General features: G+C 33.4%; 3 protein-coding genes across 6 annotated transcripts; 2 read left to right on the forward strand and 1 right to left on the reverse strand.

Annotated features, from left to right (window-relative positions):
• Window positions 1–1,375: 1,375 nt before the first annotated feature.
• LOC108473888 (putative BPI/LBP family protein At1g04970) lies at window positions 1,376–5,589 on the forward strand. Its single transcript, XM_017775690.2, has 6 exons — window positions 1,376–1,974; window positions 2,628–2,767; window positions 3,072–3,426; window positions 3,668–3,916; window positions 4,928–5,053; window positions 5,142–5,589. The coding sequence occupies exons 1-6, from the start codon at window positions 1,555–1,557 to the stop codon at window positions 5,343–5,345; spliced, it is 1,494 nt and encodes a 497-aa protein (XP_017631179.1). The 5' UTR covers window positions 1,376–1,554; the 3' UTR covers window positions 5,346–5,589.
• On the reverse strand, window positions 5,468–11,049 carry LOC108473889 (3-oxoacyl-[acyl-carrier-protein] synthase, mitochondrial). Of its 3 annotated transcripts, none has more exons than XM_053021791.1 (15): window positions 10,656–11,049; window positions 10,354–10,583; window positions 9,592–9,699; window positions 9,432–9,503; window positions 9,168–9,254; window positions 8,716–8,867; window positions 8,127–8,207; window positions 8,003–8,036; window positions 7,824–7,890; window positions 7,655–7,731; window positions 7,123–7,183; window positions 6,959–7,041; window positions 6,308–6,379; window positions 5,859–6,055; window positions 5,468–5,727 (listed from the first exon to the last, which is right to left on the reverse strand). In XM_053021791.1, exons 1-14 carry the CDS (start codon window positions 10,855–10,857, stop codon window positions 5,891–5,893), a joined length of 1,491 nt encoding a protein of 496 aa, XP_052877751.1. In that variant the 5' UTR covers window positions 10,858–11,049; the 3' UTR covers window positions 5,468–5,727; window positions 5,859–5,890. The 3 variants fall into 3 exon arrangements, with proteins under 3 accessions (XP_052877751.1, XP_017631180.1, XP_017631181.1); XM_017775691.2 differs by having other exon boundaries at window positions 10,769–11,045; XM_017775692.2 differs by lacking the exons at window positions 10,354–10,583; window positions 10,656–11,049 and adding an exon at window positions 9,901–10,337.
• An 832-nt stretch (window positions 11,050–11,881) lies between these two features.
• On the forward strand, window positions 11,882–17,639 carry LOC108470768 (protein-tyrosine-phosphatase IBR5). 2 transcript variants are annotated; one of them, XM_017772215.2, is made up of 6 exons: window positions 11,882–12,411; window positions 13,672–13,771; window positions 14,344–14,401; window positions 14,831–14,937; window positions 15,281–15,402; window positions 16,747–17,639. In XM_017772215.2, exons 1-6 carry the CDS (start codon window positions 12,175–12,177, stop codon window positions 16,849–16,851), a joined length of 729 nt encoding a protein of 242 aa, XP_017627704.1. In that variant the 5' UTR covers window positions 11,882–12,174; the 3' UTR covers window positions 16,852–17,639. The 2 variants fall into 2 exon arrangements, with proteins under 2 accessions (XP_017627704.1, XP_017627703.1); XM_017772214.2 differs by lacking the exon at window positions 16,747–17,639 and having other exon boundaries at window positions 11,896–12,411; window positions 15,281–15,955.
• The last annotated feature ends 5,824 nt before the right edge of the window (window positions 17,640–23,463 follow it).

Genomic DNA, 23,463 nt, shown 5'->3' on the forward strand with positions numbered 1-23,463 from the left:
GTTTCAAAAATGGCTTAAAACTAATAGAAAGCAATTTATTAATGACAAAACTAAAAATCGACAAAAACATATAAAAGCCACATAAATTGCTTGAGAATATGCTCTTTAAGTGAAATGGGAGCCTAATTTAATGTATCAAATTACGACAGATCATCCTTGCATTTATTGGACATGTTGCAGGCACCTTAGAGGAGAATCAACGAGTAACCGAAGAAGGGCCAAAACAGGCCCAACATTGGGACAATGAGCGTCAGTTCGTCGGGATGACACGATGGACAACGTCATGATGAGGCGAATGGGAGATTGCGATGTCACAACGTGTTCTCCTATTTGGTAATCACATTTTAGACTTCAAGCAGGACTTCTTCTCCCAATTAGACCCTGATTATTCCAGGGATATTTTAGTATGATTAGAACTCTAATCTAAGCCTATTTAAAGTAGTCACTGTATCCCTGTTTTGTTAAGCCAATCAATATGTAGTCCTAGGTTTTTTCTTTGAGGGCGACAATATGCAGTCGCATATGAGTTTTGTGGAGAGTTTCATGGTAATTATGGAGAGTATTTTATACCCCTTTTGTAAATGTCTTATGAGATTTAGGGTTTTGTTTACCGGTTTGCTCTTTGAGATTTTGAGCTTTGTATTCGGGGTTTTGGGTTATTTTTTCCATATTGTACTCTTGTTTGTTTCTTATTTAATGAAAAGTTGAAGCTTCATTTGCCCATGGTTTTTCCCTCTTTGAGGGCTTTCCACGTAAAATATTTATGTTCGTTCTTCTCCACTTTTACTATCTCGTTGTTTATACGGGTTGATCGTCAACATTTATCAAATAATCTAATTATATTAGATATTTAATTTTAAATAAAATACCAAACATATTTTATAACTTAAACTCAACACTTAATTTTTTTAGTAATTATTTTTTTAACACTTATTTTTTCAGCACTTAATTTTTTAGTTTATCAAACATAGTCAAAATAAATTTAATCTCTTCAAGGGATCAATTTGATCATGTCCCTATCATAGTGGGATCTTTCGGGTGCGTTTACCAGAGAAAATAGTGAAAGAAGTAAAGAACAAACATTATAATTGATGATCGAAGTGATAGAATTTGTAAATATAGAAGATTAAATTTATTGAATTTTTTAAAATTAGGATAAAATTAATAGAATGTGTAAATATTGAGGATAAATATGTTATTATATTAGTTAAAAAGTCACATTATTACTTTTATTAAACAGAGTGAGTAACTAAAATATAAATAATTTAAAATATTAGTGACGAAATTAAAAATTTTATAATTTAATGACAAAAAATGCTAATATTTAAGTGACAAATTCTATAAATTACCCTTATAAAAAAGTCTAGTTGTAGGTAAATCAGACATTTGAGCAGAAACAAAATATTATTTTGCGTGACGTGGCAGCCAACTCTACCTCAAGCAAACAAAAATGGCACAACCTTCCACGGCACCGTTTGCATTTCCAATCATGGCCAATAAATGACAGTATTTATGGAGTAAAAACGTCAACCGAACCCCTTTCCCTCTCCCGCCATGGCATCCCTAGCTTTCTTTTTCGTCTTAATCTTCTCGACCTTCCTATCATCACAAGCTAACAATCTCCATAGAACCCAAGATGAATCCTTTACCTCTATCCTCGTGTCTCAGAACGGCCTTGATTTCGTCAAGGACTTGCTCGTCAACGAAGCCATCTCTTCCATCATCCCTTTGCAGTTGCCTGCCACCATCGAAAAATCTGCCCGAATCCCATTTCTGGGAAATGTTCATATGGTTATCTCCAATGTTACTATTTATAAAATCGATGTTTTGGCGTCTTATGTTAAGCTTGGGAATTCTGGGATCGCGATTGTTGCTTCGGGGACTACTTGTAACTTGACCATGAATTGGCATTATTCTTATAGTTCCTGGCTTGTTCCTATTGAGATATCTGATGGAGGAAGGGCTTCTGTTGAGGTTTTTTTTTCCCCCCTTTTTTTTAAAAACTGTTCATAATTTTTTTTGTAAAAAATAGACCAATACGAATTTCAATTTAAAATTGCTTAATATTTGCGACAGTTTCATTGTAGCTCTAGGCCAAACAAGCTCTAGAAATGGGTTTTCTTTCAATTTTGTCTTTGCTCTTGGTTGGTTTGTCCGCTTTGGATTTTGGGTAAAATATATGGTAGTCTTTGGCTTTTTTGTTCTCATGCTAGTGGGTTTCATTTCTTATGCTGGAACTGAGTTTTGTGTTATATAGTCGTTTACTAGTTCATTAAATTTACTCTGCTGATTAAGGACATGGGATAAAGTTATTATATTTGCAGTTAAGCTTCATTTACTTCATAAAATTCAAGTATGAACTTTATGGTTCCTGCAGTGCATTTACTGTTGGGTTGTTATAGAATGTTATGTTTGTATCTGGATTTTTACATATGGTTGTTGTGTAACATGTTTCGTTCATTATCGTTTTTTTATCAACAAGCGGGTTGCTTGTTGATAGCAGCCATGCATGAAGTTCATGCACCAATGATTCTTTTGGCTGTTCTGAATTTATGCTTATTTGCTTATTTGTAATATGCTTGTAACAAAGGGAATCTGATGAGTAATGCCTCTGCAATCTGCATAAGGTTGAAGGAATGGAGGTGGGGCTTACATTAGGCTTGGAGAATCATGAAGGAACTTTGAAGCTGTCCCTCTTGGAGAGCGGTTGTTATGTGAAAGAAATCACCATAAAATTGGATGGAGGAGCTTCTTGGCTTTATCAAGGGTATGTTAATTTATATCAATTGACTAATTTTGTCTTAGTTGTATCCAAGGTTCGTTTTGTGGTGACCTAAATCATTTTGCATTATCAGAAGTTTTTAAAAGAACTGTTCTTCTGTATGATTATATCATCATTGGGCTGCTTTTCCTTTCACTAACAGAAAAGGATTCTGGTGTTGGTTTATGTCTTCAACTTTCTTCAGTGAGAAAATAATGGCCTCACCTATGCACATTTAGTTACTTTTCTTTGCAAAGCTGGATCTATGTTTCATTTTATGGTGATTCATTGCTACTGTTTCATTTTTCAGGATGATTAATGCCTTTGAGGAGCAAATAGGATCTGCAGTGGAAAGTGCTATTACCAATAAACTTAAAGATGGAATCTTAAAGCTTGATTCATTTCTGCAATCCCTTCCGAAGGAAATTCCTGTGGATGATAATGCTTCTTTGAATGTATCTTTCGTGGAAAATCCTCAGTTGAGTAGTTCTTCCATTGAATTTGACATCAATGGGTTATTCACAGATGGTAAAACGGTTCAACCAGTTTCTAACCATTACCGGCAGGCGTCGCAACCTTCAGTTTTCTGCATTGATCAGTCTAAAATGCTAGGGATTTCATTAGATGAAGCCGTCTTCAACTCTGCTTCTGCTTTATACTATGATGTGAGTTTGCAAAACTATGCAGAACTGTTGAATTATGTCTGCTTTAGCTTCACGATAATTTGTAGCTAATATAGAAATCAAGTTATTCAGGTTAAGGAATATAGATTATACCAATATGAAGATTGATTTACTCAATGAGAATCAAAGTTGTTGACTTCTTAGTTCTGATTGCTTTGAGGTGCCTTAGTGTGGCATCTCCTGTATTATATATTGTTAAATTAATGGTTTCTATATGTGTCAGGCTGAATTTATGGAGTGGATTGTGGATAAAGTACCAGATCAAGCTCTCTTAAATACCGCCGGATGGAGATTTATCATCCCTCAACTGTACAAGAAATACCCAAATGATGATATGAATTTGAACATTTCTCTGTCTTCTCCACCTGTCATAAGGATTTCTGAGCATAATATTGGTGCCTCCGTTTATGCAGACGTGATAATTGATGTGGTTGAAGGTAGTCAAGTAATACCGGTTGCCTGCATTTCATTGGTAAGTTTGTTGATTAGAACATAATGGTCAGAAATTTCGTAATATTCCCATTGCATCTTCATTTGTTTATTGAAAAACACCTCTCACTTCCCACCTCTGCCTGCTTGCAAAGAAGAAAATGAAAGGAATACAAAAGAAAAACCATGGCTCCTTGGTCTGTTAATTTTCCCCTTTGGCTTGGCACTCTTGAGAGTCTTTATCATTTGTGCTTAATTTCATTAACCAAGTTCGTCATTCTGCATCCCCGAAAATGGTTCATCAATCTTGTCAACTGTGGCTGGTATATCTGGCAGTGTAGAGATGGTTTTCTCTTCTTATGCTGGTATGAGAATCACCAAATTGAATACTTAAGGGAGCAGGTTAAGGCTCTTTGTTGGCACCCCAAAGATTAGGGTTCAAACTCTATCTTTATTATCCTTGTCCCCAATTTGTAGATTGTAAGACGTACTGAAAAAAAGCAGCGGCAAATTTTAAGCATGTTAACCTGTGGTAGTATAGTTCACTACTGAATTATTCATTTATATCTACTAGCATTCAGCATTTTATGTAATAAACATAAAAGCTTTAATCCATTATAATAGATGAGAACACCAAAATCAAGTTTCCTAGAGGGCAGCCCAATGATATGTATCTCAAGTATGGATTCTTTATATGTTCTTCCTCTTCTGACTTGAGTAATTATTTGTTTTGTGTTTATATTGATGTAAAATAGCATTTCTGAGGGTTGCATTTTGGATAGGAAACTGCTGAAATTTTACCGGACAGAGATAGGCAACTTGTTTGTTATTTGACTGTTAAGTTTATGACTTTTGAAGAGGCTAGGTCTCAGAGTTCCATTTCTGTGTTTCCCTTATCCTTCTTCATAGGTTTTATCGCATTATGCATGGTTTCTTCTCTAGTTTTTCTTATTCCAAAGGTTATGGATTAGAAAAAAAGGACTGTTTTTGAAGCTTCATAATGAAATATTATGTCCCTTTTCTGTGACCAATATAGTTGCCTTTGTCATGACAGGTGATCCGTGGCACAGGTTCAGTTAAAATCATGGGGAATAACCTCGGCAGTAGTGTGAAGCTAGATGACTTGGCAATGTCATTGAAGTGGAGCAAAATAGGGAATCTTCGAATGTATTTGATTCAGGTTGGTATGATCTTAGTATTCAATCAGATTGATGTTTATAATGCATGGTTACCAATAAAAGGTCTAATGTGTATTTTACTCATTGCAGCCTGTGATGTGGACGCTCGTCCAGACCGTTGGCATACCATATGCCAATTCCTACCTTGGAAAAGGTTTCCCATTGCCCATCATTCATGGCTTCACTCTTCAGAATGCTGAAATTATTTTCTCTAGTTCACAAGTCACCGTGTGCAGCAACGTGTCGTATTCAGAATCTGACGATCTTAATCAGGTTCCAATCCACATCAAGTAAGATCACTGTTCATATCATGCAACCTTGAGATGTCCTCAAAATGGGCTTACAGGGAAGAGAATGAAGCAAATTGTCAACTTCCCACTTCCCATTGTACAGTTTTTACTTTAAGATTCCAACTCTTTGGTCAAGAAAATGCAGCAATGTGATAAAAGTTTGTTGAATGCACAAATATATGACCAAAGGTACAGTTCAATTTGTATCACTTTCTTTGATGTTTATCTAATCATAAATGTCTCATAAATCACGGTGCAAAGAGAACCATCATTACATTGTCCTCGGCTCTATGGCAGCTATTGCTGACTGTTGATCTTAAAGAATCTGAAGCTCAAAATTTTCCGCAGTCACATAATGAAGTTGTTTCTCTGCAGTTAACGGTTGCCTACAAAATAAGAGAACAAGAAAATAAACAAGAGTCTGCCACAATGACCTACTTGATCGGCTTTATATCTTTGATAGTGGTTCTCAAAGTGCAGATGCAATCAAACCAAAGAAATGGCATCGAATACCCACCAATACCAAAAAGTTTGGCCAATCAATCTGTTCTAGGAGGGGGATGCAAAAAGTAAGGACGCATTTGTTCCTCCAAAGCCAAAAGAATTAGACAACGCAGCTCTAATTGGCATTTCCTTGGAAGCAGTCAAAGGCATGAAAGCATCATTAAACATGGGATCAGGTTTAGTGAGATTTAATGTCAAAGGTGCAATCCCCTGCAATAAGACACCACCACAATGATCATTTACTACAGTTCCAAACTTTCTCAAGACTACTAAACAGAATCTTTTGTAACATTAATCAAGCGCGGGCAAAAAAATGAGTAGATAGGGATCACAAATAGGTTCATACAAGTGGGAATTCCTATTGAACCATTTCAAAAGCCTTTTGAAAAGCTATGTCCCACCAAAAAGAAGAAAGGTGCTTTCATTTGAATCATTAAGCAGCATGTAAACTGAAATACTTACATGGTGTACGGTTAAAACAGTAAAAATTGCTTCAACAGCTCCGGCTGCACCAAGAAGATGACCGACAGCACCCTGCGTATGTAGGTGATTGTAGCAGTTTAAATGGAAGGAAATGGTTGGTAAGTGGATGAAAGCTATCAACGGTAAAAGAAAACTTCATGAAATTACAGCAAAGTAGAATGGTCCAATACTGGAAAAGTTAACATTGCTTTTTTTTTTTTTCTCGCTAATTCGCTCCCCCTCCTTTTCCCGCACATCTTTGCATAATAGTAAGAAAATTTATAGTAGAAATTTGAATGCACATCTCTTTAGATAGAGATGTGAACAGCTTTATAGAGAAGGCTCTCTCTCTCTCTCTTGGGCAAAGAAAAAGCAAGTTGAGGTTAGCAGTAATCACCTAAGATACTATATCTTGGACAGAGTTTTATCCCTTTTGAAGTTTTCCTATTGTTTTTGTCTCCATTGCACTTTAGTCCTCTCTAGATTGTGCATATTGGTTGAAGAAGTAAAAATGATATCAAACTCCAACCAGACTAAATTCAAATCATCTAGTCAGTTCTGAAGATTGATGCATAAGTAACCGAGTGTGATTTTGCCTAGAAAATTTTAATTATCGTTGTCGTACATATGGTCTGAAATACTGAATTTTACCTTTGTCGAGGAGAAGGCCAAAGAACCTGATGTTGCATGGTCAGTGAACATGGCTTTGATTGCATTTGCTTCAATTGCATCACCTAAACAAGGGGTTCCAGAGACATGAATCAGACAAAAACCAGATTTAACAGAACTTAGAACATCAAATAACAGAAACTTACCCAAAGGTGTAGAAGTAGCATGAGCATTCACATAGTCCACTTGGTTAGGATGCAGACCAGCCTGAAACAGCACACTAAGTAAGTACATAATAAACTTAATCTTCTGATTATGTATTAGAGAAAAATTAACAATATTTAGCAGGCAACTTGTCAGGGTACCGACAGGTCAAGTGACAATGGAACCAATGAACCAACTACTAGAATCCAGAATTGCACATTTAATTGTGAAATAAACTATCATGCAGCTCTTTATGTCACGAATCACTAAAGTTCAGTGATAATTTTTTTCCACATTTTCAAGTGACATATTTTCAAGCACAATTGTTTTATATGCAGCCACATATAACTTGCACGGCTGCCTCACACGCTGCCAAGACCAAAAGATAACAATATCAACATAAGAAGCTGAGAATCCTGTATTTTACTCAGACATGACCCATGGGAGCAGAAAAAGGAATCCCCTTGATGTTGTTATAGATGCTAAACATAACTGTTAACAAATCAAGGGTCAAAAGTACACAGCGAATATTACTTGTTTCAAAGCACGTGCCATGGCCAAAATCGCACCTCTTCCATCAGTATGTGGTTGAGTAATGTGATAAGCATCACCTAGAAGTCATAATTAGTGTTCAGAAAATAAATATTACTGAAAAATTACTACCAAAGTTAATGTAGAAAATTTTCAGATCTTTGACAACAACCTGACATCCCATATCCACGGACCTCTGCATAAATTTTTGCTCCTCTACTTTTTGCATGCTCAAGTTCCTTAATACAGATCGGGTATAATCATAATGATAAAATAAATAGCATCATAGACAACAACAGTGGGAAGGGGTTTGTGATTGAAATATAGAAGAAACACCATAACTCAATTTACCTCTAATATCAAGACACCAGAACCTTCACCTATCCTGGCAATATATGATAAGTTAGGAAGTAGCATAAAGAAAATAATTGCAAGCAATGAGCTTGACACAATTAACCAGTCAAACTTTACTCACACAAACCCATCCCGGCCACAGTCAAAAGGTCGTGAAGCTTCTGAAGGGGAAGAATTATACTTGGTAGTCAAAGCTCTAGCTCTGGAGTCGAAAAGAAAAATGTTATCAGCTAAGTAGAATATGGAAAGAGTAAAACAAAGTAATAGAGCATTCAAAAGGATTTGGGGAGGGGGGGGGGTTGAGTTATCAGCATAATGAGCTAACCACCCTAATTTTTTACTTCATGGTCTGCCTTAATGAAAGAAAGCTAAAGAGAGTCAAGCATTAACTTTTGGAAACTTAATAACAATCAAAACATTAAATGTCTCCTAGAGCCATTCCTGCTGAAGCAATTCTATCAAAATTTCATTTTAAATAAGAGCCGCTTTAGTTAAATGAACGAGAGAAATGTCCCTAAGGGTCCACTAACAAGGAGAAATGACATGGAATCAAAAGTTTTGTGAATCATATCTAAACATAATACTATTTTCATATTGGCCTTTAATAACCTTTCATCACTCTACTGAACTTTTATCAATATTTTAACTAGCCAAAATGGATATTGCGGCAAAAAAAAAAAAAAAAAAAAACTGTAAGTTTTTATCATTACTTGCAAAATCCAGCTATTGACAAAGCATCAATGCTAGACTCTGTGCCACCAGCAACCATAACATCAGCATCTCCAAATTGAACCATCCTCATAGCATCACCAATAGAATGAGCCCCAGTTGCACAAGCAGTCACTGCAGCATGGTTTGGTCCCTATATTCAACAGGGCAATTAAACTACACAAAAATAACTTTTACTTTAGGAGTATGTTTATTTTCTGTAATTGCTACATGTTTATTTTCTGTAATTGCTAACATTCTGCAATATTAATATTAATTTTAAATTTGATAACTAAAAATGACCTTACAGATGGAACTAGAATCACCATGGTGATGAAGCACCATTTGTAATCACAGTAGTAACTGGCCTTAAATAGAAATTGTTGCTTGACTAGGTTTAGGTCATCATAAGGTGACAAGCATGCCATATATGAAAAATATAATATATACACACCTGGAATCCATATTTCATGCTCACGTGACCAGATGCCATGTTGATGAGTATCCTTGGTATGAAAAAAGGACTTAGTCGACGAATACGCTGCATTAAAAGAGCAGAGATTTCACTTGTCTTATTAATTTTCTCCATATTCAAGTAGTTCATTTTCCAGCCCATAGCTGACACGAGGAAAGGAATGATGATGACACTATGAGCTAGTAATGACAATAGAAATACTTACAATCATAATGAAAAAATTCGTGGCTGCAAGAAACCAACCTTCTCACAGATCATTTGCGCTGCATCTAAGATATCACTAATACTTCCAGTCCCACCACCTATAGAGACTCCCTGGTTACCCAAAAATTAATAAAGAATAAGATAATGAAAAGAAACTAGAGAAGATCTCACATATTATAAGCTATTCAAAAGTGCTTACCGTTCTTTCCTTCTGTTCCTGATCTGCGGGTGCCCATTTTGCATCTTTTAAAGCTTCATCAGCAGCACATAATGCATAGCTTATAAATCTCGCAATTGATCGATGATCCTGATCAACAAGAATCATTAATAGTAGTATGCAAAGAATAAGAAAAAAAAAATCTATTGCACATTGATTAGTCTTACAGAGAGAACCTAACCTAATTTTCATTAGCATAAATAAGTAATATAGCATCGGATTAGACACTGCACACCGCCTTAAAATGATAAAACAACTTGGGATTCTGAGATGTAAAAATCTAGAACTCACATCAAGGCATAATGAGAGACCACTTTCCAAGCAGACAGAGCTCCTTTGATTGAGAATACAGTTCATATTCAAACCCTGGACAGCTTGCAAAATAAAACATCCTTCGCAGTTGCGAGGAATCAATGTACTTTGTTCCATCTTCACATCTTTTAATTGCCCAAGTTTCTTGCTAGGAATGAAAATTCACTAAGAACTTGGAAAGTAGCATTCAATATAATGTTACTATCCCTTTCAGTATTTACTCGAGACCATGTTCCAGAATCCATAGAGTTCTAGAAACTAAATAGTTGACCTCAAAAGCATCCAGCTTTACATTCTTAACCCAAATTTATCTATGTACAACTCCAACGACAAAACAAAAACATTGACCCAGCTCAATATACCACATGCCAAAGTAACACACAGAGCACAATACAATTATTGGGTCATCAACCAAAATCACAAGGGGGTTACCTTAGCATTAAACCAAAGGTCCTCATTGAATTCACCAGGGGCAGTCCCACAAGGCACAATTGCAGCAACTTTAGAAGTTAACTGATCGAAGGTAAGCGTCAGTGTCTCTTTATCAAAAGCATTCATCTTCAAATCCTCTGTGGTTACTGCCCTTATTCCACACTTGCCTTCTATCAAATGCTTCCAAGTTGTTCCTACTCCGCACCCGAGTGGAGTCACCAGCCCAAGCCCTGAAACCCGAAAACAAGTAACCAACCAGTCTAAGAAAGTTTTCTTTCTGATCTAATAAGACCCTCCCGTACCAGTATAGAAAAGCTCTCCCGAAAGTTGTCTTTTTTCCTTTCTTAATACTGAAAATCGAGAAGTCGTCAAAGCATCATAAGCGAATAAATGAGACTGGAGAAAGGTACAGTACCGGTGACGACCACCCTCCGGGGAGAGGAAAGAGGAGGTGGCGGGAGAGAGGTTGAAGAAGAAAGGTGACGAGACAGTTGGAAACGACATGTCGTTTTCAGTTTATGCCAACAGCGCCTTGCCATGTCCACCGCGTTGGTTTGTCCGTACAGGCGAAGGGTTCAACTTCAAAGTTGAGCGACTGCGATTGCGAAGTACCAAACTGATCTTCATAAAAAGTGCAACTCACACGGTTAAACTTGGGTTCCAAACACTTAACCGCTACTTTTTACTAATTTACTGCATATTTTTCCTCCAAATTTGAGGTGAATATATATATATATATTATATTACTATTTGAAAATAAAATATTTTACCAATTTAGAAAACTCAAAATAACAACTAAAAAAAAGTATTTATGTCTTTACTTTTTAAATTAAAAGAAAATAAATTTCAATTAAAAGACTACATGTACTTTTTAACCATTTCTAGCCACCAATCACTTCTTTTATTTAAATTATTCTTAATAATTTCTTTTTGGAAATAAAAGATTTTATATTCTTGATATGACACTAATTATGTTTCCCATCAGAATGTGAATTTATTTATTTTCCTAACATATGAACAAATTTCTACAAAAACAAATTGTGAATTTAACATTTTATAACTTATGAATTTTTTCTACAATAATTTTTTATTAAATTTTATGATTAAATTATATATTAGTCATTGTACAAATATAAAAATTTATAAATTTTATTCTTATCTAGTGATTTCAATTTAAAAGTTCGATAAGAAAATGTTGAGATAATATTATTATATTAAATATAAAATATGTTATTTGTAATATAAAAGATTTCTTATAATGAATATGATATGGTAATTTTATTATGAAAATATGTAGAATTTTATGGATAATAATATCCAAAATTTAAATATATTGTAAATATCTCTGAACCAATATTAAATTAAAATGTTATAAAATAAAAAGACATCATCTAATAAAATATAATATAAAATAGTAATAATAATTATTATTATGTAAAAATTCAATTTCTTTAAATTATGTTAAATATTTAATTCAAATTTATGTCTAAAATTTAGACAAATAATAGAAAAAGGAAAAGGAAGAGGGATAAATTCTCTACCGTTTGCATTCTAAATTCAGTAAATTAAGACACAATATTAAGAAAAAAACTCAATTGAATGAATGTATAAATCAACTTTCTCCCTATTAAAGAAAAAAGCTCTTTCACTCTCTCCTTCTCTCGATCAAGCAAAATCTGGATTCAACAAGGACTTCCCTTCAACTAAAACCCTTTTGATTCGAGAACAAAACTCCGGGTCTTTTTTTTTCTTTGTGTTCTTGACCAGTGTTTAATCGAAAATTTGTAGCTTTTTTTTTTTGGGGGGGGGTGGTGAGTGGGGATGAGGAAGAGGGAGAGGGAGAATCCGTGTGGGGTATGTGGGCACTATCACAAGTACGAGGAAGGGGAAGTTTGTGGGATATGTGGGCACCGCCCTCCCATATCTTCCGATAGAACATCGCTTCAACTCAGTGCCTTTCCATCGGTGATCTTGCCTGACTTTCTCTATTTGGGTAGCTATGATAACGCCTCTCGCTCTGAGCTTCTCAAGACTCAAGGAATTACTCGCGTCCTTAATGTAACCCCCTTCTTGTTCCTCACGTTTCCTTTTTCATTGTTATTTATTTATGTTTCTTTATAGTATTAGTATCAACTTACTGTTTTTACTTTTGATGTTGGGTTTATGGATATTTGGGAAAAAGTTTATTTTTGATTGTTCACTAGACGAGATTTTTGTGTTGTATTTGTTAAGCTTTCTATTACGCTGTTTGAACTTTGATGGGATTTCTGCATTTTAATTATTTTAACCAATTCCTTAAATAAGAAACATCTTTTAACTTTATTGATCTAGAAAATTCCCATGTCAGTTTCCCAATAGAAGTTTTATTGTTATCGGTGGGGTTAGAGATGTGATGGAAAGATTAAACCCAACTTTTGGAATGGAGTATGAGAACTATCCTAATCTGAGTGTATTTTACATTTAGACTCTACTTGAGGCCTTTACCTTTTGGCTAAACTCATGGATGAGCTAAAAACATGGGGAAGAAGTTAAAATCAAATGGGCAATTTTGGCAGGAGGCAAGATCAGAATGGGATGTTGAGTAAAGTTAGAACTAGGAACAATAGGAAGATATGATCGGCAGACAGTCCACAGAGTGATACGTTTGTTTTCTTTGTCATTTGTTATAAAAATGAAGTTGTAAGATCTTCGTAGTGTTTACTTGAGAATTTCTAATTAGGATCATTGTTATTGCCATTTGCTTAGGTATATAGGCATAGAATAGTGGACAGTTTGAAGATAAAGGGTAAACCTTGCACGTTGTATCAAATTATCATAACTGGAGAGCAATTGTGATGGGATTTCCTTTTGATAGTAAATTAAGATTCTATGAGAGCCATTAGACATTTAGAATTAACCAGCATGTGCAAAACACTGCAGCGAGTAAAGAACTTGTTTTTTACACATTATGGAAGTTTATATAATCCGTTTGCCTTTTCTAAGGGCACAAAACTGTTTGAATGGGTCAAAGATATAAAAACTTTTATCAAAAAACGGTGAGATGATTATGTTTTAAACCTAATTTAATTGATACTAATCAAACAAATAGTTGCTATCGTCCAATTGCTATCAGTGTTGAGATTGAAAGATACATCTTAGAAAGTGGTAAGACTGATGGTGTCAAGATTCACTCTTTTTCATTCTTTATCATGCATTTTGCTTTGTTCCTCTTTGTTGGATGTTGTGACTGCTAAAATGCATACTGATGGCCGTCAAGTGTCAAAATTTGTAGATTGCTTATATGGCATATCCTTACGTAATTTACATTCTCTCTTGCAGACCGTACCTGCATGTCAAAACCTATACAGGAATTCATTTATCTATCACTGCCTGCAAGATGACAAAATTTTACAATTTGATGATGCAATACAATTTTTAGGTGCGTTGACCTTTGTCTTGCAATTGAGTCTATTGTCAAAAGCCTGAGTTTGATATCTGTTCTCATGTGCATGACTTTGGTATTTCCTCTTTCATTCATTGGATTCTTTTTACCTGTGCAAAATTCATCAAGTTGGCCCAAGCAGAAGTGAATAACATTCACACAGTTTTTTTTTAATGTCCTGAGTAGCATTTATATGTATGTTTTCTCTTTTTATTTTGCATAATGAGATGCTTCTTAATTTTATTGATTCACATGGCCAACTATGAGCATTCTGCTGTCAAATGCATGTGCTTCCCTAGGGCTCTACACATCACAATGTAGAAAAATTGCTAAGATATTGAGCTTACAGCTCAAACAAATTTTCTCAACTTGACATTTTTCTTATGGTTTGCTTTGCTTAAATCATGATGCCTTTGTTACCCTTGTGAAAAATGGCTTTTGGGAAGTTTGCTTAATTAATGTTTGTCAGTTGCACTGCAATATCTCAGAGACTGCCACTTGACATGTTGCATTTGTTTTATTTTCTCATTGGCATATTATGACCTGTAGTTCTTTTCTGAATTCTGCAGAGCAATGTGAGAAGGATAAGGCTCGAGTTCTTGTGCATTGCATGTCAGGAAAAAATAGGTTGATTTTATTGTTTCTTCATTCTTTTTCATCCTAGAAATACACAGTAAGACAAACATGAGTATATTAAAGTGGTTTTTTTTCCTTCCTTTTTTTATATCTTATTTTATACCTAAAAGTTTTTGAATGCTGAAAATAAGATTCTCAATATTGTAAGAACCTGGTTGGACCTTACCCGAGAATCTTTCCCATAAGATGCCCTTCGGAAAGGCTTTGCAAAACCTTGTTATTTTGCACACAGGAGATAAACTGCTTTGTATGTGTGTGTACACCTTTTTCTTTTTCCTTTATTTGAGGAAGTTGGATATTTCATTCCTTGAAATGGGATATACATGCCCCTATCATTGATCCAAATGCTCAGGCAGGCATGAGTTTGCCCACTTAAACTTATAAAATTGTTTGCGAGGATGATTATAATCTTTCGGACAGGTCACCAGCTATCGTAATAGCTTACTTGATGAGGTCTAAAGGATGGAGGCTTCCGCAGAGCTATCAATGGGTGAAAGAACATAGATCGTCTGTTGAGTTGAGTGAAGGTAGTGTTGTTTATGATGCTTAATTCTAAAGAATATAGGAAAGCCGTGTAATAGTTTTTGGAATAGGAAAAATGAATGTCAGCCAAATTGTCTTTTTTCCTGCCATCCAAAAGAGACTTCACACTAGAGATGCTTCATTCATGAGTAACTATTGTGTGATGTGCTTGTTTAAAGTAAATCTTTTTTTAAATGTGATTCCTTTGGTGTGATTGAAATCAAGTTTAGAGATTGTAGACTTGCAGTTGTAATGTTTATTCAAGTACGACCTTGTCAATGTTATTAGTTTTCATATTGTACGTATAATTGCTATTTCTGACTTTCATTCACTGCATGTGATTTGTAGCTGTCTATCAGCAGTTGCAAGAATATGAGCAGAAGCTCTTCGGATCATCTGAAAGTACCAATCCTTCTTTGCCTGCATTCCCACCACCTGCTGGAGCTCTATTCAACTTTGGTTTCTCAAAGGTAAACGATGCAGTTCCTGCTCCTGTTCCTATACCTGCCTTCAATAATCTTGGTGCTACTTCTATTTTTGCCCATCCGCCCTTAGAAGTTCCTCCGCATGGGTTCACATTTGGTGCCGGTCAGACTCAGAGAAGTATGTCCGAAAGCCTAGGGAACCATAATGCCAGTGATATTCCAATGGATAGCACTTAAATTCCCAAAGTTTGTTTTGCAAAACCAACCGTTTCACCAGAAAATCAAACGGAGACCGACTTTTATGAGGTTCTATATGATATGTGGGTGTAAATTGGGAGTAAATCTTAAAAAAGTTTTCTGGTCTGTAAGATCCGATGAGTTGATACATTCATTATGTTAATTAAGCGCACGCTATCTGGGCTGTTCCAGATTTCATATACAAAGATAATTTCAAGTAGGATGTTCTTTTTTGCTTTTCATAATAAAAACAGTGTATTTTGGAACAGTAGATGCAGCTTCCGGTCCGAGGGGGAGTTTGTGTTGAAGGTTAATTTGCTTTGCAAAGATCATACACAAACTTGATTCTTTTCGTTACAAATATTTTATCAAATCATTGCACCATTGAGTATAACTATGATTTTATCTTTGACTAGTTCACTTATCCTTAGTATTTGAAGGGATGGCTTGGCAAACAGAAGGCAGCTACAACTTAATTTTTGTATATCTCGTGTATTTTCTAGATTGTAGTTTTGTTTAAATTATTTTATTATTTATATATATTTTTTGCTTAACTTGTATTATAAAAAGTTTTTTATACAATAATAGGGGTGTGAATGGGTAACACGACAAGAGTTTAATCAGTGTAAACCTCATTTTTATATAATCATATTATTATAGTCAATATTTCCATGAATATTTACAAGTTTTTTTTTACTTATAAGTATTGCTTGAGGAGTCCAGCCACAGTCTATGCTTGCTTAGATAACTAAATATACTTCTGAGTTTTAACGCTTACATTAATATATTTATATCTATATTTATATCTATACTTATTTATCAATAAAACATTTGATTAAGATGCGAACTCAGTAATCCAATTATCTATAATTAAATTTTAAGATAATATATTGATCAAATAAATAAATATGATTATAAAAAATGAACATTTTATTTACTCTTCAAAAGAAATTACCTACCAATTTATTTTTGTAAATATTACCATTAAGAATATTATGTGATTTATTTCTTTTGTGTTTTAATATCATACATTAAATTAGTTTTAAATTAAATGTTTCATCATTTATTAATGTCATTTTTAAAACATACATTTGTATTCTACATCCGTTTGTATTTCTATGGAGGTATCTGACCCGACAGTGGATTTTGCAGACAGTGCAAGAGGAGAGCATGGCCAAGGATTCGTATAAGGCTAAGTTGATGGGTGATTCATCGATTCCACATGGGAATGTTTGTATGAAAGAAGATTTTGAGTGACAGAATGTGGTTGTGACGACGGAGACAGTGAATGAAATTCCTTCCATCACGTTTTCGGATCGTGTTCATAGGTTTATTGAAAAGAAAATAGCTTTATCAATTGTGATCAAATTACTGGGGAGGAAGATAGCTTTCAACAATTTACTCAACAAGTTGTCTGCTCTATGGTATCAAGGGTAGGTTTCAATTAATGGATTTGGAAAATGGCTTTTTCTTGTCCAGTTCCAAGATAAAAGATGATTTTGACAAGATGTTAAATCTTTCCCAACAACCAATAATGAGGTAGACACTCAGATGGTATCATTATATAACTTTTTAGATTATCTATGAATTAAATGATTATATAATCTAAAGATGATGATGTATATAGTTACACCTAAATGGTATATTAACAACCATAATATTTAAAAAGAAAAAACAAAGTGAGAAATGAGAAATGCAGTTTTATAAAAAAGCATGCAACAACCAAAACAAATGCTAAACCCTTCCAAATCCAAACACGAGAAAAACAAAAAAAGAAAGAAACTGCAACAACTGGTAAATTAAAGGATGCCAAACTGAAAGATCTCAGAAAGCATGGAAGACAGAGATAGAGCTTCGCAACCACCCATTTTTATTGAGTGAAGAACCAAAGAAATGGAGTCCGGGCGGCGCCCAACTAGATCCTTATCTTGATGTTGTTGACGAGCTTAAAAGTGTCATCGAAGTCGTCTTCATCTTCGGGGGTATCTTCGCAACGTTGGCTATCGCCAGGCTGAGCACCGCCATGGTTGCACCCATGATCGTTTTGACTGGCGTTGCTGGCTTTAACTAAGAAAGAACACACCACCAGCGTGATGAAGCAGAAAACGATCATTCGTCTGGATACGGCCATTGTTGTTTGTCTTTGAGATGTATGCCCAAAGCACAGTGAGTGATATCCCTTTTTATCAGGTGAAAGAGGGGAAGTATGGGTTAATGGAGGAGTGTGATTTTTCCTTTCTCTGCTGATTGCATTTTGTTGTGGGGTATTTAAAGATTGATTAGTTCTACTATTTGGGGAGTTCCGTCGGGAGTTGAGGAATGCTGTTAGGAGTGGTGTGCATCTTTGAGCTGGTCTTTAGGCAACAACCTTATCTTACTAACACTTGGATTACTTCAATACACTAATACCCTAACATAATTGATTAACATTAATTTGTAATTTGTAAAATACGCTGTACTCTACTATCAACTTCACTATTCATCAACTAAATTTCGTTACTATCTTTTTTTAATACCATTACTCCTATATCTATTATTATTATCAAACCCTTAAGATTTCTGTCAGTTCCATGCCTGTGGTATACAGTTTGGTATATTTTTTGTGAAGAAGTAACATTAAGTTTTAAAATAATTAATGAATATTAAAAGCTTATTTTATATTTCTAAAAAAAATCTTGGTTGTTCCATCTTATTATTAATAAAAAATTGATGCATGAACTATGCTAGAAAGGCCCACCAACAGGTTCATGCCAATTGCCCTGGCACAATCTTGCAAGCGTTAAACATTTCGATGAAGAATGGGCGGAGCGAAGATGGAACATTGCCTCCAAGGCATACAAAGACATGAAGAATGTTGGCCCTTCACCCTCACCACCCATAACAGTTGCACTCAACAAATTCTCTCCATGGAGAAAGGAAAACTCAAACTCGTAATTATCTAGTAGAAACTTGTGACACTCTAAAAAGGTCTGCATCTCCTCCTCCATTGTTGTACATTCAAAGGACCCGCTGCTGATAAACATATCCACCGATCTCTTTCTTACCCCAATCCATCTTCTTCCCTGCAGCAACCTTACCTTTACTACCATCAACCCTTTTACCACCAGTGGTGGAACTACTCGAAGTGTAAAAGCAATATTCAAATCAAAAAGAGAAAGGAAAAAGTGCTTACCTAATTCACTAAAAAGAAACCCAAAGAACACCAATAACCTCAGACCACGAAAAACCAAGGTAGAAGAAAACGAATAAAATTTGCAGAAAATATAGATGGAAAGAAAGCGGAGAATTTGCAGAGGAGGAAAGATAAGAATTTTCAGAGCAAAAGCAAGAGAATTTAATAAATTTATTTAGCGTAGGTGAAGGAAACAAAGTCCCCTCTTTACAGAGAAAACTGAGCCTAACATCCAAACATGTGACATTTGCACCCTTAATGCATGTTTCCCACAAAAAAAAAAAAAACAATAACAACCATTGAAAAGTGCCATAACCCCATAATTTATTATGACGCTTGTAACGCTCACAACCTAAATAATAGCTAGCACACATCTTCATAAATCATGTCTGGTCATCAAATCAATAATTAAGTCATTGATTATAAAATTCAATATTTCAAAAAAAACCTTTATTTGTATATTACGTATATATAAAACGCATCGCCGCACGCTTAACCCTTAAAGGAAACTTTATTAAACGCCTTGTCTTAAAAGGAGGTCACTTTATAACCCTTCCTTCGATGAGAGAGAGGGGAGCCAAGGACACTATGCCTGGCCAAACATGACAACTTGCCAAGGGCACAACTCTGCCATATTCAACCACACTAACAAGGCCACAGTTACACATCATCAGCATACCCTACCACTCCATGTTAAATCCAATAATCCACCTAAAGGGCAACCTGCACTGAATGAATGGCCTACGAATCCAAGGAAGATATATGGCCAATACATTGCCCTCCCTCTTATATAATCTTCCATACCTCATAACAAAGAAGACACTTAATCTATCAACCACCACTTCTCTCTTTCAACTGATCTCTCTTAGGATGTGTAACAAAGAAGACACTTAATCTATCAACCACCACTTCTCTCTTTCAATTAATCTCTCTTAGGGATATGTAGTCGGTTAACCGACCCGAAATAACATTAACCAAATTAACTGACCTTTTAAAATTTTTAAATTGAATTAAATTTTTTTCAAAAAAATTAACCGAACCGAAATTTTTTCAGTTAATTTGGTCGGTTAACCGAATTATTCGAATTAACCGAATTACCCAAATTAACAGAATTACTTGTATAAAATTATATGTTTTTTTATTTTTATTTTTATTTATTAAATTATTTGTAATTTTTATGATTGGGTTAATATATATTGGATTGAGTATTTGGATTTATGTTGGATTGGGTTTAAGTGAATAGTGGGCTATTAATATATTATAATTTTATTTATTATTTTTTCGGTTAAACCGAAAAAATTCGGTTAATCGACAGATTTCGAACCGAATTAACTGTTAACCAAAAACTCAAAAAATTATTAACAGACCCCCGACCGAATTAATTCAGTTAACCGATCGATTAACCAAATTCGATCGGTTAACCGAATTTTTTCGGTTTTATCCGAATTTTGCACACTCCTATCTCTCTCCAACTCTTTACAATCTTCCCTTCCTCACTTTAGTCACTTGTAGTTCTCAACCCACTAAGTGTATCACTTTTGACCTTCTTATTACATTCTTGTATCAACAACTTTCAACACAAAAAAATCAAATAAGTTAAATATATTAGTAGTATGTGATATATATTTAACAAAATGATATATTATTTTATCTGTTAAATATATACAACGTTTATGAGATATATGTAATTATAAGTTGTTTGAATTTCAGTTAGAAAATCAAATTATTTTGATTAATTTTAGCTATTGAATAAATTAGAGCTTAATAATAAATTTTTTAATTTATTTTTTATGATTCTCATTTAGTATTGAAAAAAAAGTAATTCAAACTCAAGTTTAAACATAGGATATAAATTACATAGTTGAGCACTTAATTTTCATATATTTTCATTTTGGTCATTAGAAAAATACAAAATTGCAAATAGGGCACTGCCATTACAAAACATTTTCATTTTAGCTTCCGTTATTAATTCAATATTATTGTTCACTTATTTTAGTCACGTGACTTTAATAAATTTTCATTTTGGTTACTCATTTCTTTTTTTAATAATTTTTTAAAAAATGGATTTTTGCACAGAAATGAGTTATTCATTAGCGAAGATGAAATCAAGTTTTTCCTTGTAACTTAATTCCCTATAAAAATTTAAGAATTTTCTAATAAAAACCTTTTCTTGAAAAAATAAAATTAATTCTAAAAATAAAAATAAAATGGTTTTCTCTGTAGAAACCCAAATTGGTCTATAAAAATCCAAGCAATTCATTTTAAAACTTCAAGTTTTTTTGGGGGGACAAAATTAAAATTAAAAACAATTAAAAGGATAAAGTGATCTTTCCCGCATAAAATAAAAGTTTTTCATAAACTCAAGTAATCTCCCATGTTTTTCCTTTTACTAAGCAAAAAATTAAAATTAATTTTAAAAATTAAAAGGAAATTTTCTTGTAAAAATAAATAAACAAATAAAATAAGTGATTAAAATGAAAATTTACTAAAATAAAGTTACTAACTGAAAAATAATTAAAATAAAAACGTTTTATAACCACAGTATTCTATTTACAAATTTTTATTTTTAATAACAAAATGAAACTTATAAAAATTAGCCAACCAATTTACCCATAAAGCATCACATTTAAAGTGGAAGTAAAAGATATAAGCAATAATAACTTGGTGTCATGACATGGTATAAAATGATGATAAGAATGTTGTTTCAGTATTACAAAAATCTTGAATGACACAACATTTCTAGTTATGCATACCTTTCATTCCTATCTTCTCGTAGTCCCCCTTATTAACTGCGCCGCTATTTTGAGGTATATGTCTTGTCTTCTTTATTTTGAATTTAAGACTTCCATGTATATTTGATTATTGTTATGTTAGGTTAATGTAAAATTTTATATTCGTTTTTAGATTTGATTTAAAAATAAATTTAAAATTTTATTTAAATTCTACTCATATAATAATATTAAATCCGAGTCTTTCTTACTTTTATTAATTTTTTACATAAATATAAATTTAAAAATATAATATATCAATTACAATAAATGTCTCTAAAATATAAATTAAAAATACATTAAAAAATCATTATAACAAATGTCTCTAAAATAGTAGTAAAATTAAAAATAAAATAAGAGTTATACAATATCCAAACAATAATGACAAAAAATAGCAGAAAAAAAATAGGTAGATTTGGGCCAGACCCGGGTCAAAAAATCTTACCCGAGGTCCAATCCGTTTAGAAAATAGACCTTATTTTTTGTTCAAACCTATATTTTAGGCCTATATTTTTACCCGAACTCTTCCACTTTTTAAGTAAGCCTTCAGGATTAGGCGAGTAGCTCAGCCCATAATCAGGTCTACTAAGATGTTACAATTGTTATTTTGGTTAATATGTAATTGCCCTGAGCTTGTCCAAAAGTATATAATTGGTATTTAATTTTTTTTATTTAATTGGTATTTGAACTTATATTTTGTTGTCTAGGTTAGTATTTTTACACTAACACAATTAGTTTGTGTTGACGTGACATTGATGACTAATCTAATGGTGACACGTGGTAGTCTCTTAGTATGACATGTCGTGGACATAAATAAAAAATTAAAATATTTTTAAAAGTATAAATTAATTTTAATAAGTGTAATTTTTTGGACAAGTTCAACTAGGTATTTTTGGATAAATTCAAGGGGCAAACTATATATTAACCCTAATTGTTATTTTGGTTAATTTTTAGGATAACTATTTGATATATACGTGGTTGAAAGTTTTAATTCCATAAGTGGGTTAAGATTTTATTGTTATCACAAGTATTCTTTATTTATTTTCATTTTTCTAAAAATAAACTTAAGAGCATGTGATAAAATCTAAATGTAATACCCCGAAAATTTTTGCAGTAAGATATTATCCTCGATATAGTAAAATAAGAAAATAAAGTGACAAAAAGGAAAATTTTGAGTTGTGTCAACCTTGGAAAGTATATTATGATATATTAATTCAAGAAAGGACTAAATTGTAAAGATGAGAAAAGACTTGTTGCACAAGAGTAAATACTCAAAATTTGAGGAGTTAAAGTGTAAATATGAAAAAATTGAAGGACCAATAGTGCAAATATTTTAAGGTAGAATGATCTAGAAACTAAGAAAAATGGATGAATTAGGACCAAATTGAATAGGTGAAAAATTATGAGGGACTAAATGATAATTTTACCAAATTAAGTGATGACTCAATGATGGAATTCTAAAAGATCATGAAGGGCAAAATGGTCAATTAGTAAGAGAGAGAATTCTAGAATGTAATGATTATGTTAATGATATTTTAAATTAATTAATTAGATAAATATTATTTTATTAATATTTTAATGAGATATTTATTATTATTTTATTATTATTTATTTAGTATATAAGGAAGGAAAGATGAAGAATTCTCATCATCTTTCCATGCATGCAAACGTTAGAAGAGAAGAAAAGAAAGAAAGTTTTCTTTTCTTTACAATTTGGTCCTTCCACCAAAAATTCACTATTTTCGCCTAGAAATCAAAAGAATTTCCATAGCTACCAAGAGAGAAAAATGTTAAGGAGACTATGGGGAGTTAGAATTTCAAATTTGATTCAAGGAATAGAAGCTGGAGGAGAGAGAAAATCAAATTAAAGATTGGAATCAATAGAAAAAGGTAAGTACATCAAGATTTTAATATATTTTTAAGTTGTTA

The sequence above is a fragment of the Gossypium arboreum genome, chromosome 11 (assembly GCF_025698485.1).
Source record: "Gossypium arboreum isolate Shixiya-1 chromosome 11, ASM2569848v2, whole genome shotgun sequence".
NCBI lineage: Eukaryota > Viridiplantae > Streptophyta > Magnoliopsida > Malvales > Malvaceae > Gossypium > Gossypium arboreum.

Bases quoted from the DNA above. Each gene is read 5' to 3' on its own strand.
- LOC108473888 (XM_017775690.2), top strand. From the start codon at position 1,555: ATGGCATCCCTAGCTTTCTTTTTCGTCTTAATCTTCTCGACCTTCCTA. The intron at 1,975-2,627 runs GTTTTTTTTTCC...AATCTGCATAAG, and splicing joins GAGGAAGGGCTTCTGTTGAG to GTTGAAGGAATGGAGGTGGG. The intron at 2,768-3,071 runs GTATGTTAATTT...TTCATTTTTCAG, and splicing joins GCTTCTTGGCTTTATCAAGG to GATGATTAATGCCTTTGAGG.
- LOC108470768 (XM_017772214.2), top strand. From the start codon at position 12,175: ATGAGGAAGAGGGAGAGGGAGAATCCGTGTGGGGTATGTGGGCACTAT. The intron at 13,772-14,343 runs GTGCGTTGACCT...TGAATTCTGCAG, and splicing joins TGATGCAATACAATTTTTAG to AGCAATGTGAGAAGGATAAG. The intron at 14,938-15,280 runs GTAGTGTTGTTT...TGTGATTTGTAG, and splicing joins GTCTGTTGAGTTGAGTGAAG to CTGTCTATCAGCAGTTGCAA.
- LOC108473889 (XM_053021791.1), bottom strand. From the start codon at position 10,857: ATGTCGTTTCCAACTGTCTCGTCACCTTTCTTCTTCAACCTCTCTCCC. The intron at 9,504-9,591 runs GTAAGCACTTTT...TTGGGTAACCAG, and splicing joins AGGAACAGAAGGAAAGAACG to GGAGTCTCTATAGGTGGTGG. The intron at 6,380-6,958 runs GTAAAATTCAGT...CTACATACGCAG, and splicing joins TGGCCTTCTCCTCGACAAAG to GGTGCTGTCGGTCATCTTCT.